The following is a 12,747-nucleotide window of genomic DNA, read 5'->3' as shown; positions in this document are numbered from 1 at the left end:
TCTGCAGACCAGTCGACTACCTGAGTTACAATCCACTGATCGATTTACTGATGGCCTAAAATATTGACTGACTGATTAGCGCATTTTCTGAAGAAAGTCTAAATCTAATTAATCAACTGACAGATTAATTGACTGATTTGTTAACTACTCAGCAATCCTGACTGCCCTGAAGCTAGAAATGTGATTTTTCTGGAGCTCTGGGTTCGTACAACACATTTACAGCCAAATTACCCTTTAAAACATCTTTGTTTGTCATTTATGTACCGTCGTTTTCCTCTGGTGCTTACTGTTGATGAACTGTACTCTTGAGTACTATAAGCAGACAACAGACTACGTACCAGTTGAATTCATATGCTCCAAAGCAACTGAATTCAAAAGCGCACATGCGCTACTGTACATGCAGCTGTATGAACATGTGACATATTCTACATAAATCTGATGATAGAGGAAGTGGAGGGAGGAGAGTGTTGTGACTCCGGTGAAGTTGTGTTAACAGATGCAGCTGGGCTACATGCTAGTAAAAGGTGATAAATATTTCAGAATATAAATCAACACACACAGCATACCGTTGCTGTTTGGAGAAACCCCTACGTTCTTTACATATGTATGTACCTCAGTTGGAAACAGCTTGTATTATTAATATACCTTTTTCAGCTTATGAAACTCTGTGATTAAGTTTCTGGTCAAACAAACACTTTGGTCCAGCAATATCTATGTCAGGTACTGCCAGAGGAGATGCAGGTAGTTTTCTTCTTCAAATTATAATAGATAATTAAAAAACAAAACACAATTTAATTGTGAAATTTACATTAAAAATACTCAGCCCCGAATGTAGCAGTAAAATTATTTTGAAGCTGTAAATGCTGAAGAGGAACATGATGTTGAGGAGAATGGAGTACAAGTACTGCAGCTCTGCTGACGGCTGTTCAGGGTGGATGTTGGCGCAAACCTGGTAAATATTTTAAGAATGTAAAAGTACTGGTGTCTTCCCCATACTTATTCAGCAGTGGTGGGCCACAACATCTAGAAAACTGCTACAGAAAATATAAAAATAACGTATTAAAAAAATATGAGTTTCAATACCTCCTGCAAAATGTATCTGCAACAGGCCCGTTGCTTGCATGAGGGCTGCTTTTCTGCAGACTAACTGTGTGTAATGTTCACTTTTGGGGCAGCAGCAGCTCCTCTACTGTAATTGTAACTCACTGAAACCTGGAGTAAAACAATTAATACCAGTGGCTCACAGGTAAAATCTCCCTCCATACCTCCCTCCCTCTTTCTCACATTTTCTCTCCTGCTCTCCTTCTTCGCTCATAACTGGAAGCTTTCAGCAGAAAACACCGCTCTTTAATAATTTGTATTCATGTGTCGCTGTGCTGGCTAGGGGCACTTTTGGCTCTTAGATATGGCTGCTGATCCAACAGGCGCACTAAAAACACTATCAACAGAAATGCAGCGTAATGAGCATGACAGCTTAAAAACGAGTATTAGAAAAATAATCAGCAAACAGGAAACATACAGAGATGCGCATGTAAAACAAGTGGTTACATGTTCGCAACAGCCTGAAAAAGCAAGATGTGTTAGTGTCATACATGTGGTAGGAGGTCTGGCATGCACATCCAGGAACATACAACACACACTCACACACATCCTGAGGCTCTACGAGTCAACATATGTTCATCGTGGTTGAGTAGCAACAACCTGTTTGGCACCAAGATAACTGACCTCCTGCTTTTCCCCTCTCAACAAGAGGAACAAGTTTCAAGTCTTCAAAGTCTGTGATGGTGTATTTGTGTTTTTTTATATGTTGTTTATCCATCTGAAGAACAGATAATGTGTGCTGTCACCATGTGTCAAATGTGTGTATCTAACAGTCTAAATCCCCACCGCCACCATCAGAACAGTTGTAGTAACACTTCAGGTCCCCAGTCCATGGCCGTCTGGGCCACGGCGAACACGGCCGCCCCAAGAGTGGCGGACAGCCCCCACACTGCCATTTTCACCATCTTGTTCCCCTTCCCCCACAGCTGGCCTCTGTCCTGGGGCAAAGCAGCTTCCAGGCCAGAGTGTCGAGAGGCTGCGAGGACAGAACAAGGAGGAGGAGGGGGTCAGACTGTGAGGGCCAGAGATATTAAGGGTCAAGAGGCTGCACAGAGCTCAAATTTGAACCGTAGGAGGATCAAGCTGCATTTTGCTACTGGGACAAAAACTAAAAAAGGGTTCAAAGAATATCAAAACACTAGGAGCAAGGGGCAGAAGCATCGAAATACATTGAGAATTATCCTGCTCCATGATTTCTGCTAACATCAATACTCTCACTTATATTAACAAGAGGTCAAAATGGTAAAGGAAAACCTTTACCTCCTAATGTAATACCCTGCAATAAATTCTACCTTTACGATTGTTTTACTGTTAACTTTTTTGTTGAAACTGCTTTAGAGAGCTGTCCAACTTTCTGTGGTGCTTTTGATCTTCACTGTATTATTCTGAGAGGTATTTCAAATATTTGGCTCACTCTATTTATATCAATGAGGGTACACATTGATATAAATATAAATATTGGACACAACTCCACCCTGAAGTTGGATCAACATCTCTCAATAAAAACATAATTATGGCTTTCATGAAGGTTGGATTTCTTGCACTGGTTTAGTTTTAGCTACCTGTAAGTAAACCTAGTGGAAAATGCACTTTAATATTCATACAAATAATAATAATAATAATAATTATACTAAAAATAATAATAATAATAATAATAATAATGATAATACAGGATTCAAAGTTCCAGTTGAAATTACGGATGTATAGCCTATCAGGAGCAGCAAACACAACTGGCTACTCCGTTTGAGAAGGAACAGAAGAGCAGCAACTGTGAATATGTTTATGATACACCAAACAAACCGTGGGCTGAGAGGATTCATTGGGTTATAATGTTACACTGCCCTCTCTGGTTGAGAGTTTTAAGTCTGCTGCACCTCAGACTACATCCAGCGTTATTGACTGGTGTGGTTTGGGTGCTGTCAGAAGAGGAGAGGCTGTGATGTCCCAGTATACTGACACACTCTGAAGTATACTTCTACATCACAGCAAGGTAAGAATTTAGCAAAAACATTTTTAAGATTTATCTTAGAGCTTTTTTGCCTTTATTTATATAGTAACTGGCATAGAAGCCAACAGGAAAGAGGGAGAGAGAGAGGGATATGACCTGCAGCAAAGGTCCCTGGCCGTATTCGAACCAGGGACACTGCGATTACATGGGATGCCCTCTGACCACTCGGCCACCAGGGTGCGCCTAACTGTATCTCATATCTTTAGTATGCAACTGGAGAATGTATATAGATTGAATGACTATAGCTTTAAAAATTCCATCCATAAATAGTATCAGACAATTAATACAATAAAAGTCTTTAAAGTTCAGTAGTCAGCCAATATACATCATAGGTTTAACATTGTGATTCCAACTTGTTTGCCAGGCTTACTGACTCACATTCATTCTCTGCCACAGTAAAGTCAGGAGGTGCTAAGGATCAGCTCTTTGTCCGTTATGCACTCCATCTTGGATGCTGTTAATTTAATTTTGATGGAACTGCAGGGAATAGCTTGCATCAGTTTTAATATTACACTGTTCAGTCTGAGGGGAACGCTACAACATTTTTTTTGATTTGCTGTACATCACAGACAATATATCAGACATGGCTGATCAGATTCCCACAAAACCTGCGGGAATAATGCATCTCTTTGTTTTGTTCTGGCATATTTAAATGTGGACTTGATTGGTCTGATGGGGGTGCTACTACATTTGTTTACTTGTTATTGATTGGCCCAAAGGGGGGCCATGTTAGGGGGGGATGACATATTTATTGTTGCCTTGTTTTGAACAACAGTGTTCTTGTGTAAAGCACCAAAAAACACGCAATCAAAGGATTTTGATGGGTAGAAATAGCTGTTCCTATGGTCTCACAGTCAATATAAAATTTCACCCCCACTTCTAAGAGTTTCTAACAAGAATTCAATTGTTGTCTTTTTTACCGTGTCTGGAGGTGGTGGAGTCCTGGGCCTTGGTGAGGCGTTGAAGCACTGAGTCTGGCCTCTGGTGGAGGGTGGAGAGCTGAAACGCCTTAAAGGTACTGATGGACAGACTGGAGAAGAAACAGAGGAGGAGAATGGAGTGGAGGTGTTAGCCAGTGATGGAGCACAGAGTCAGGTCGTGGGTGAAACATGGACAGCTGGAATGACATGAAGAGATGGACTGAACGATAAGCTGATGGATGAAGGCAGGTGAAGGAAAATGTGTGAGAGATAATTTTGAAAAAAACTGCTAACTCAGTTGCTCATGTGTATAGGAAGCCAAGGGTGTAATGCATTATTGGACATCAGTATCTTTCAGTATCAGTCAGTCAAGGCCTTGTGTCAGTGATGTCACTTCCTCTCCTGAACAATGACTGTAACACTGAAGGACACTTGCTGAGAGAGAAAAAGAGATGGATACACAGAGTGAGAGAATAGTTGAGTCTAATGTTTCTCCTCAATAAAAAAATGTGGAAAAAGGATCACACACACACACACACACACACACACACACACACACACAGATCTGTGCATGTCAGCAGCATCACTCAGTCTAGATGTGTTTTACAGCATCCCCTCTTGGATACTGAGGAAATTACATCACATTATCCACAGTCAATACACACCACCTCCAAACGTTTTTAACATCATTAACCATTTTCGGTTGCAACTGCCTCACCTCTTGCGAGACTGCAGTGCTGCCCGTTTGGCCAGTAACGAGGGAGGATACTGGTCGAACAGCTCCTGGGACTGGCCAATGAGAAGTTCATATGGAAGGTCCTGGGGGATGCGGGAGAGGAGGTGGTGGACCATGGCCATGTCACATTCAGTCTTCTTCACCTCCTTCTCTCTGTGTAGCACAATCTGATGAGGAGAGGAGGAGTGAAAAGTGTTAACCCTGAAGCTGTTCACTGTGGTCAAACATGTTGTTTATTGGCTGGTTTCATTGCTGCTAGTGAGGCAGAACGAGAGCTGAGTGGTGAAATAGGCAGATGAAGAGTTAACCCCCCATGCTGTGCGCTGAACGCAGCCTTGGAGGAAACATGAACTACATTCTGCTTTGTTGTTTCACACACACTTCAAACAGAAGTCTCCTTTTGCCCAACCCCTACAAATACACACACACACACACACACACACACAGAAACTGATACTACAAACAAGAGAAATGTGCCCAATTGCACACACTAATCAACGTGCACAAAACCCTTCAAATCCCCCCACCCCCCACACACACAAACACACACAAGTAAACATCTAGACAACAAAAAGATACACACATACATGTTCCAGCAGTAAACATACATGCCAAGGTTGTCGGATAAAAGCAGCCAAAAGATATGAGGCTGTTCCAGAGTGAAGCAACTGAAAAAAAGTCTCAAATGTAAGGATGTTTTTCCTTTGTAAGCTGTCTCTCTTTCCTTTTCCCTAAAACATCAGTCAGGTCTCCTCGTCACCCTTTCCCCTCGCTTTCCCCTTTTTATCTCTTCCTCTGTCCCTCCTTTCCTGTGTTCCCCTCTTTCGTACTCTCTCTCTCTCTCATCTGTTCATTAGGAGGTAAAGGTATCTAATTAACTAGTCCAGTGACTCCACAGTGCTCCGCCTTACTGTGTGTATGAGTTTGTGTGCATGTGTGAGCGTCCTGGATTACTGACAAGAAAACAATCTCATTGGCTCTCACTCATTTTCCCTGGCTTTGCATCCCTCTTACCGCAGCAGCGAGGTAGATGGGCATCAGTGGGTGGGAGGCCAGGAAGAAGTCATAGAGTCTCAGGGTGTGTCTGGACTCTGGCAGGACGTGGCCGTACCATGTGATGAGCCAGGACAGCGCAAAGATGGTTCCCACCTCCGATCTGAGAGAAAATGCAAACACACAAAGAAAGGCCAATAATGTTAAAAGAAAGTCCGACATACCTATTTTTCCATTTTTCCTATATTCTTTAGTATTTTTAAAAAATATATCTATATGTATTTTTTTAATATTGCCTTGTGTTTTATATCTTGCCTTTGTCTTATGAAAAGCACATTGAATTGTCTTGTTGCTGAAAGGTGCTATACAAATAATATTGCATTGCCTTATTTATCTAAACTTCATTTAACTGAAAGATCAGTTAACTACATAATCCTAAAAAATCCATCATATGAAGAAAGACTCTGCAAGATGAAATTCTCACACTGTATGAAATTAATGAAAACTAATGGCACATGCAAGGTAGGATATCACACTACAAACTAATGGTATACTTTGAAAAGTGGTGTGCAGAAATATATATATGAATATACATCATTTATAGTAAGTTGGATGAAATGTGATACACAGCTATGATCAAATCTTAATTAAATACCAAAAAATGCACATGTATATTCTACCAAAGTTCCACACACAGGTCATTTGTCGACGACCTGAGCCAGTCCTGTTTGCTGATTGTGATTTGCAGTTCAAAGCTTAGAAAAGGCTCATATGAGAACCTCAGAGATGAGATTTCTTTGTTATACGTAATATACCAAGATCCAGAAGGAACTTTCCCGCTCATCCCCTTAAACAGGGTCATTAAACCCCAGTTTCTTAAGATTGGCCCCCACAGATGTCAAAGCAGAACACATTTCTGTACCTCCATAAACAGTTTATAACCCTCCCACGCTCTCCCTTGGTATCTTTGTCTGTTGTAGTTATTTTTGACAGAGTCTCAAGTAAATTGGAAACTCTGAGAGGTTGTTGATAAATATTGGATAGGAACATTTGGGGAGGGAGAAGGATGAGTACAAGGAGGAGGGAGTGACAAGTGAAAGGAAGCCAGCGATGATGGTGATGGAGAGGGGGAGGGGTGCAAAGAAGGAGCAAAGGGCAGGAAGCGTGTGTAATGGGATGGATGGAGAAAAAGAATGAAGTGAAAAAGGGAAAATAAAAGGAGCTAAAAAGAAGTGAGAGCATGAGATAGGGCAGAGATAAGAAGGCAGGAGAGGGGAAGAGGAAGCACACACTAGAAAGAGCTTTCCAAACTTTGAAGTGGGGTGTTGTTTATCCTGCCGTTTTTCTCCGCGTGCCATGTCTTGTTTTTTTGTGCTTTTTGTTATTGTGTGAGCGTGTATGTGAGTTGACAGTAGTCTGCAAATCTGGAGGTTGCCAGCACAGCATCAATTATGAACAGGCAACGAGACAGCAGAGGTACTGTAGACGCAGACACACGCACACACACACACACACACACACCGAAATACCTTAGAGGGCAAATCATTAACTGGCAAACACTAAATCCCAATCTTCACCACACACACCAACATTGATCAAGCTGATTGCAATCTTAACATGCATTCTTCTGTTGATGCTGTTTCAATAAACTAAAAATGGAATTTATACATATCATTGCTTGATTAATTGCACTATAAAATTACTCACAAAAGGTTAACATTGTGCAAATCTGGCTGGAGAGAAAAGACTCTGAAGCAGCTGGTGGACCATCTGACATCAGGATTCTCCACTGAGAATGAATTTTGAATTCAGGTCCAATTCAACAATACACTGGCCTCTTTGTTTCACTGTGAACCTCACAGGTGAAAGTCAACACTTTAATGCCCTCTAGTGGTTGTTGCTTACATTACATTACCTTCATTTGGCAGGTGGTTTTGTTCAAAGAAACTTACAGTAAATTAATTCAAATTGAATACAAACAAAAGCTACATGGAACCGAAAAGTGGAGCTGCATTACCTTAAAAAAACCCTTTCTGTGTGACCGTTTACATGCTTTGGGTTTTTTTGTTTGTTTGTTTAATAAAATGAGACACAAGTTAATGCAAGCATCAACAGAACATATTTCAAACTGTGTTTGTGTGTGTGAATATGTACCTGATCATGAAGTCGTGTAGTTCTGTATCTACTTGTTCCAATATTGGCATTAAATAGTTTAAAATGTGTTTAGTGCTGTCCATAGTAGGATCCATGAAATCCCTAGAGAGAGACACAAAATATAAAAGTATTAGTGAAGGACTAATCAGAACTTGGCTGCTTAATGGTATCTGTTAAAAAGTTTTGAGTTTAAGCTGCTTACAATTAACGTATTCAGTTGACATAAAATTGTTTGTTCAACAGGAAAACATAAAATACACTACCTGAGGTGATATTTGGACAGAGTGTGCAGCATGGCAATGGCCATCCGCTCCCCGACTACCAGCAACAGAGTGACAGCCACATCGTGGTAGCCCTGATAGTAGTGGAGCTGAGGGTTACATTTCAAAACCACCAGGATGATGTCAATGAGCTGCTCCTGAAGTACGGCTCTCTCTGCGGCTGGCATACCTGAGAGAAGCCGAGGAACTGATTCATTATCACATCTAAGAAGCAACCTGGGAGCTTGCCTGTGTCTGTCATTGATATGAAGAGTGCAACACATTATCATAATTCCTGGGTTTTATTACAGGCCAGACATATGAGTTCATAAGCACACAAAAAACTAAGCTGTTTCTAACGTTTTTTGTAAGACCTGTCAAATTCTACAACTTCATATTTATGGAGTAGCTTAACATTACAAACATAGATTATTGAAACTAAGGACCTAATGTTGTTAGTCCAGCTTTCCCTCATTCACTGCTGCTTTAAACGTTTAAAATAGATGACACCACAATTAATTGAGACTGAACCATGAACAGCCTCCCAGACAGAAAAGGTGGGATGGTTTTATCTGTTCCATCACCCAGCTTGTGATTTCGGCTGACAAAACAGGCGTCTCATGACAATAAAAAATTCCGGTGCAGCTTTTACTCAGTTAATTAATTATGGCCAGATATCTGCATGTTGCAAAAGATACAGGGGTAAAATTTGATAAAAGTCAGCCTCAGCTATACAGCTATCTTTAGAGATAGCACACGCACAGACCTTTAGGAAAACGCTTCATAGATCTCCTGACATCCAGGACTACTTGGTTGTAGTCCTTGTGGTTGTCCCTCACATCTCGACCTGCAACAGAAAAAAAATATGCAATCATTACTGTTAGTGTTATTAGTATTATGTAGTATTCATCAAACCAGTCAATATTAATAACAGTCAACCACTAACCAGGTTTGTGTGGTAGATCATACACATTGATGCTCAGCAGTTTGGGCCAGACTTTCCTCCTCAGTTCATCAGTGAGCAGTCCTCCCTTACTGGCTGCTGCGCTCCTCAGGGTCTCAATGTCCACTGGATCACTGTCCATTCAATAGGCAGAAGTGAGCATTATTCATTGTGATTAACTACTTTTTATGTCTTCTCATAAAGCAAAAAACTCCCACTGTGACTATTCTTTGGATGCACTTTTATCTTTTTTAAGTTTAACAAGGATTCATGAACATCCTTAGACTAAAGACAGTCAAATTCCATGACTAACATCCTGAAATCTGCCCCGTGCTGATGACAATAGGATGTGTATCCACATGTCTTGTTGGGTGAACTGAGACAACTATTGTTTTGTGCAATTCGTCTGGCTGCTGTTGGTGCAACACTTGGACAATTCAGCACAAGCATCCATGCACTATTTATCAACTAGTCTCACATGCCTTGCAACACTCAAGTCTTCATGACCCATGTGACACTATTCCTCTGTGAAAATGTGAGTAATCTTCATGTGTGAAATCAGCTAAGGAGGGAGTGATGAAGGTCACTGTCTGTGGACAAATGCTTGTCATCTAATTGTGGAACAGCGTGTTGGACGAGCAGAGGGAGACATTTCCACTGGGGAAAACACACTCTGTGGCCTTTTGCTCTAGTGCTAATGGAGGCATTTTGTAGAATGGAAATTGTCAAAGCTTTGAAGGACTCTACAAATATGAGCATTTCGAGAAAGTTTGCTAATTTTTAGCCAATTCAAATAAATGTTTCACTAATCCAGAAGTTGCTTTGACTAAATGTGTCAAATTCAGGGAAATAATATAAAATTAGCATTTCAGCAGCTCCACTTATACTGCGAATACTGGTCAGCTTAGAAGAAAGCCAACTTAACAGGCAAACTGTAATTGATTATATCAATATAAACCTGTTCAAAGCCTGATGGATCTCAGCCAACTTCTGTTTCCTGCCACAATCTGGTTCTGTAAAAGAGAAAGAGATGTGAGGATGAGAGATAAGTAATACAGAGTGAGAGAAGGAGGATGAGAGGAGAAAAGGAAGAAAAAAGAGATATTGGAGGAATGAAAGACAGACAGAGCCGTGACAAAGCAGATGTTAAAAAGAGACAAAGACTGGGAAGAACACACAGAGGGAAAAGAAAAAGACAACAAGCAAAGCATAAGGGTGGGGTAGAGGGACAGAAAGATGTGGGGAGATGAAAGATGAAGTAATCAAGGAAGGAATGTGATCATGTTGAGGTTATAAATAGAGGCTAGCAATCATCTTCAAGAAACACACACGATCAAAAATATAACGTTCTGGGATAAATAATCAATATATCATGATATATTAGTTAGTACATTAACTGACACAAGCTTTCCTGCTTATATTAAAAACTATAAATATGACTTTGTGATTTGGCACTATACAAATAAAGATTGATCTATTGTCTTTAATGCAAACAATTTAATTACAATATACCATTACACACACTAAATGTGTTTTGCATGTAACCACTTGGCGCATGTAACTTTGGGGTGCATTTCTTGTATGAAAGGTGATATACAAATAAAGTTATTATTATTATTACAAACTATAGGTTAAACAGAAATCAAGTGTTGAATGATGAAGTGGGTGGCACAGTGAGTAGAATATGTTATCTCCTGCTGTCCTCTACCTGTCTGGGAGTTTTCTAGCTGTCTAAGTTGGCCAACAAGCTGCCACGCAAGCAGCACTTGTAGCTATAAAGCTAAAGTTTATTATGATTAAAGGCTAAAAAGAGACACAGAGGGTGATTAAAGGTTGCAGGTCATGAAAACAGCGGACAACTTGTGCTCAGTGTCTTGTATTATAAGCCTTTTACACAGTCTATGATTATAAGTCAAGAGGCTGCTGTAATAGTATTAAAGTAAATTATGTTAAGCCAAGTAGGCTGGACTGTCGAACTTTGAGTCTGTGGCGTACACGTACTGTTTATCGATATGAGGTGATTTACCGGTGTGTTTTCATTAAATAAATAGCTTTGTGTGACTATTGTGTTGCCAATACCTTAATCGTTACCTAGCTAGCTAACAGTTGGTCGTCTCACCTCTTGTGACAGATCGTTCCCCATTCACCTCAACTCCGACGTTATGTTTCTTCCTCTTGAGTCTTTTCATCCCCCTTTAAAAACTGAGCACTAAATGACGAGGTTTCTGTTGTGCCATAGGCAAACGCCAAAATAAAAAGTTGGACCTTTAAATAGGTTTAAAATAATAATATATTGATTTTGTCTGCCATAACGACGTCTCTCTCAACAGCTGTGTGGCTGTCTGAAAAGCTCAACCTAACTGACGGCACTCTGCTGCGCTGTGATTGGTTAGAAATGCAACGTGACAAAATTCTCGAACGTGATTGGCTTTCCCACCGACGCACGCCGCAATCTCACCTGACTGTAGTTTTGTAGTTCTGACATTTGAGCGATAGTGGGCAATGTTTTTTATTTTAGTGTTAATAGTGGATTAGCTCTTTTGCAATGTGTAAAGTGACGTATCTACCCTTTCCACTAGGTGACAGAAAAGTGCTATATAACAAGTTGGGTGTTTTAAAAAAACTACTAAACAATTGTAAAATCACAGTAGGCTAATAACACAAAAGCGCAGAGAATATCCTAGACGTGAAATACAACCACCATAACAAATATCAGTATGTGCATCTAGTGTAGTTCGTTTATAAATTACTTTATTTATACTCTGTAAAGCCCTTTGAGTTGCCTTTGTGTACGAAATGTGCTATACAAATACGTTTCCTTAGATTTGCTTTGCCTATTTGTAGGCTACATTAATGCATATGTCTGTGTCTGTATGCACGTCCTTGTTTTGAATGCCATGATATGCTTCGTTTAATGACAGCCGGGTTACGGTTCATTTTAGGACACGCGAGTGTGTCGGTTTTCTTGCCCAGAGTTTTGCCTACAGGTACCTGCATACAGGAAAAAAAACCTAGCTCTGTTGCTCACAGTGTTAATACCTTGCATTGACTATCCCTGACATTAATAAATCTTTTTTTTCTCCAGGCATAGTGAGACTATGCATGAGTATCGACATGGTTTGAGGTTTGGCAGGGGTTTTCTGATTTGGCACAAGGTCCACAGTTGTCTCCCATTTCACATAATGCCCTCCACGGTCAATCCGTGTAGTACTATTAAAAACACAACCACAGATTTATTCATTGATTTTTGAAGCTTGTTGGAGGTGAAACATAGCTTAACAAAAAAATTGCTTACCTTACCTTAGGGCAATTTACAACAAAAAAGACTTAATGTTAAATCTGCTGTTTAAAAGCAGTACGCAGTAGGCCTACTGTATGTAATAATAAGAGGTGTTCAATGTTAAACAGATAAATAAAACACACTTAAAACTATATAAATTGCAAAGGATTTCTTTTTCTTGTTAGCCAACATCCACAAAAGCACTGTCAATAAAGTCTCAAGGGACCAGTTAGTGGGCCCACGGGCAAGGTCCTCCACTGTCCACAACTTTACTTGGTTATAGTTGATTAAAGCAAATTAATTTAGGAGTATTCTTCATAAAATCGTGATATCAACAGGAATACATAAAGTA

At 40.2% G+C, this 12,747-nt stretch overlaps 1 protein-coding gene across 1 annotated transcript; it reads right to left on the bottom strand.

The window, feature by feature from the left end:
- Nucleotides 1–341: 341 nt before the first annotated feature.
- zgc:63863 (uncharacterized protein LOC393372 homolog) lies at nt 342–11,435 on the bottom strand. The gene is made up of 10 exons (XM_053334617.1): nt 11,235–11,435; nt 10,074–10,128; nt 9,119–9,249; nt 8,939–9,019; nt 8,176–8,362; nt 7,913–8,014; nt 5,780–5,921; nt 4,748–4,932; nt 4,030–4,139; nt 342–2,077 (listed from the first exon to the last, which is right to left on the bottom strand). Exons 1-10 carry the CDS (start codon nt 11,302–11,304, stop codon nt 1,896–1,898), a joined length of 1,245 nt encoding a protein of 414 aa, XP_053190592.1. The 5' UTR covers nt 11,305–11,435; the 3' UTR covers nt 342–1,895.
- Between the last annotated feature and the right edge of the window lie 1,312 nt (nt 11,436–12,747).

Source organism: Scomber japonicus, chromosome 15 (assembly GCF_027409825.1).
Source record: "Scomber japonicus isolate fScoJap1 chromosome 15, fScoJap1.pri, whole genome shotgun sequence".
Classification (NCBI taxonomy): Eukaryota; Metazoa; Chordata; class Actinopteri; order Scombriformes; family Scombridae; genus Scomber; species Scomber japonicus.
The sequence above is the reverse complement of the archived record's forward strand: the minus strand, read 5'-3'. Positions and strand labels throughout refer to the sequence as shown.

Bases quoted from the DNA above. Each gene is read 5' to 3' on its own strand.
- zgc:63863 (XM_053334617.1), bottom strand. From the start codon at position 11,304: ATGAAAAGACTCAAGAGGAAGAAACATAACGTCGGAGTTGAGGTGAAT. The intron at 9,250-10,073 runs GTTTATATTGAT...TTGAATGGACAG, and splicing joins ATCCATCAGGCTTTGAACAG to TGATCCAGTGGACATTGAGA. The intron at 4,933-5,779 runs GTAAGAGGGATG...TCTCCTCATCAG, and splicing joins CCATCTACCTCGCTGCTGCG to ATTGTGCTACACAGAGAGAA.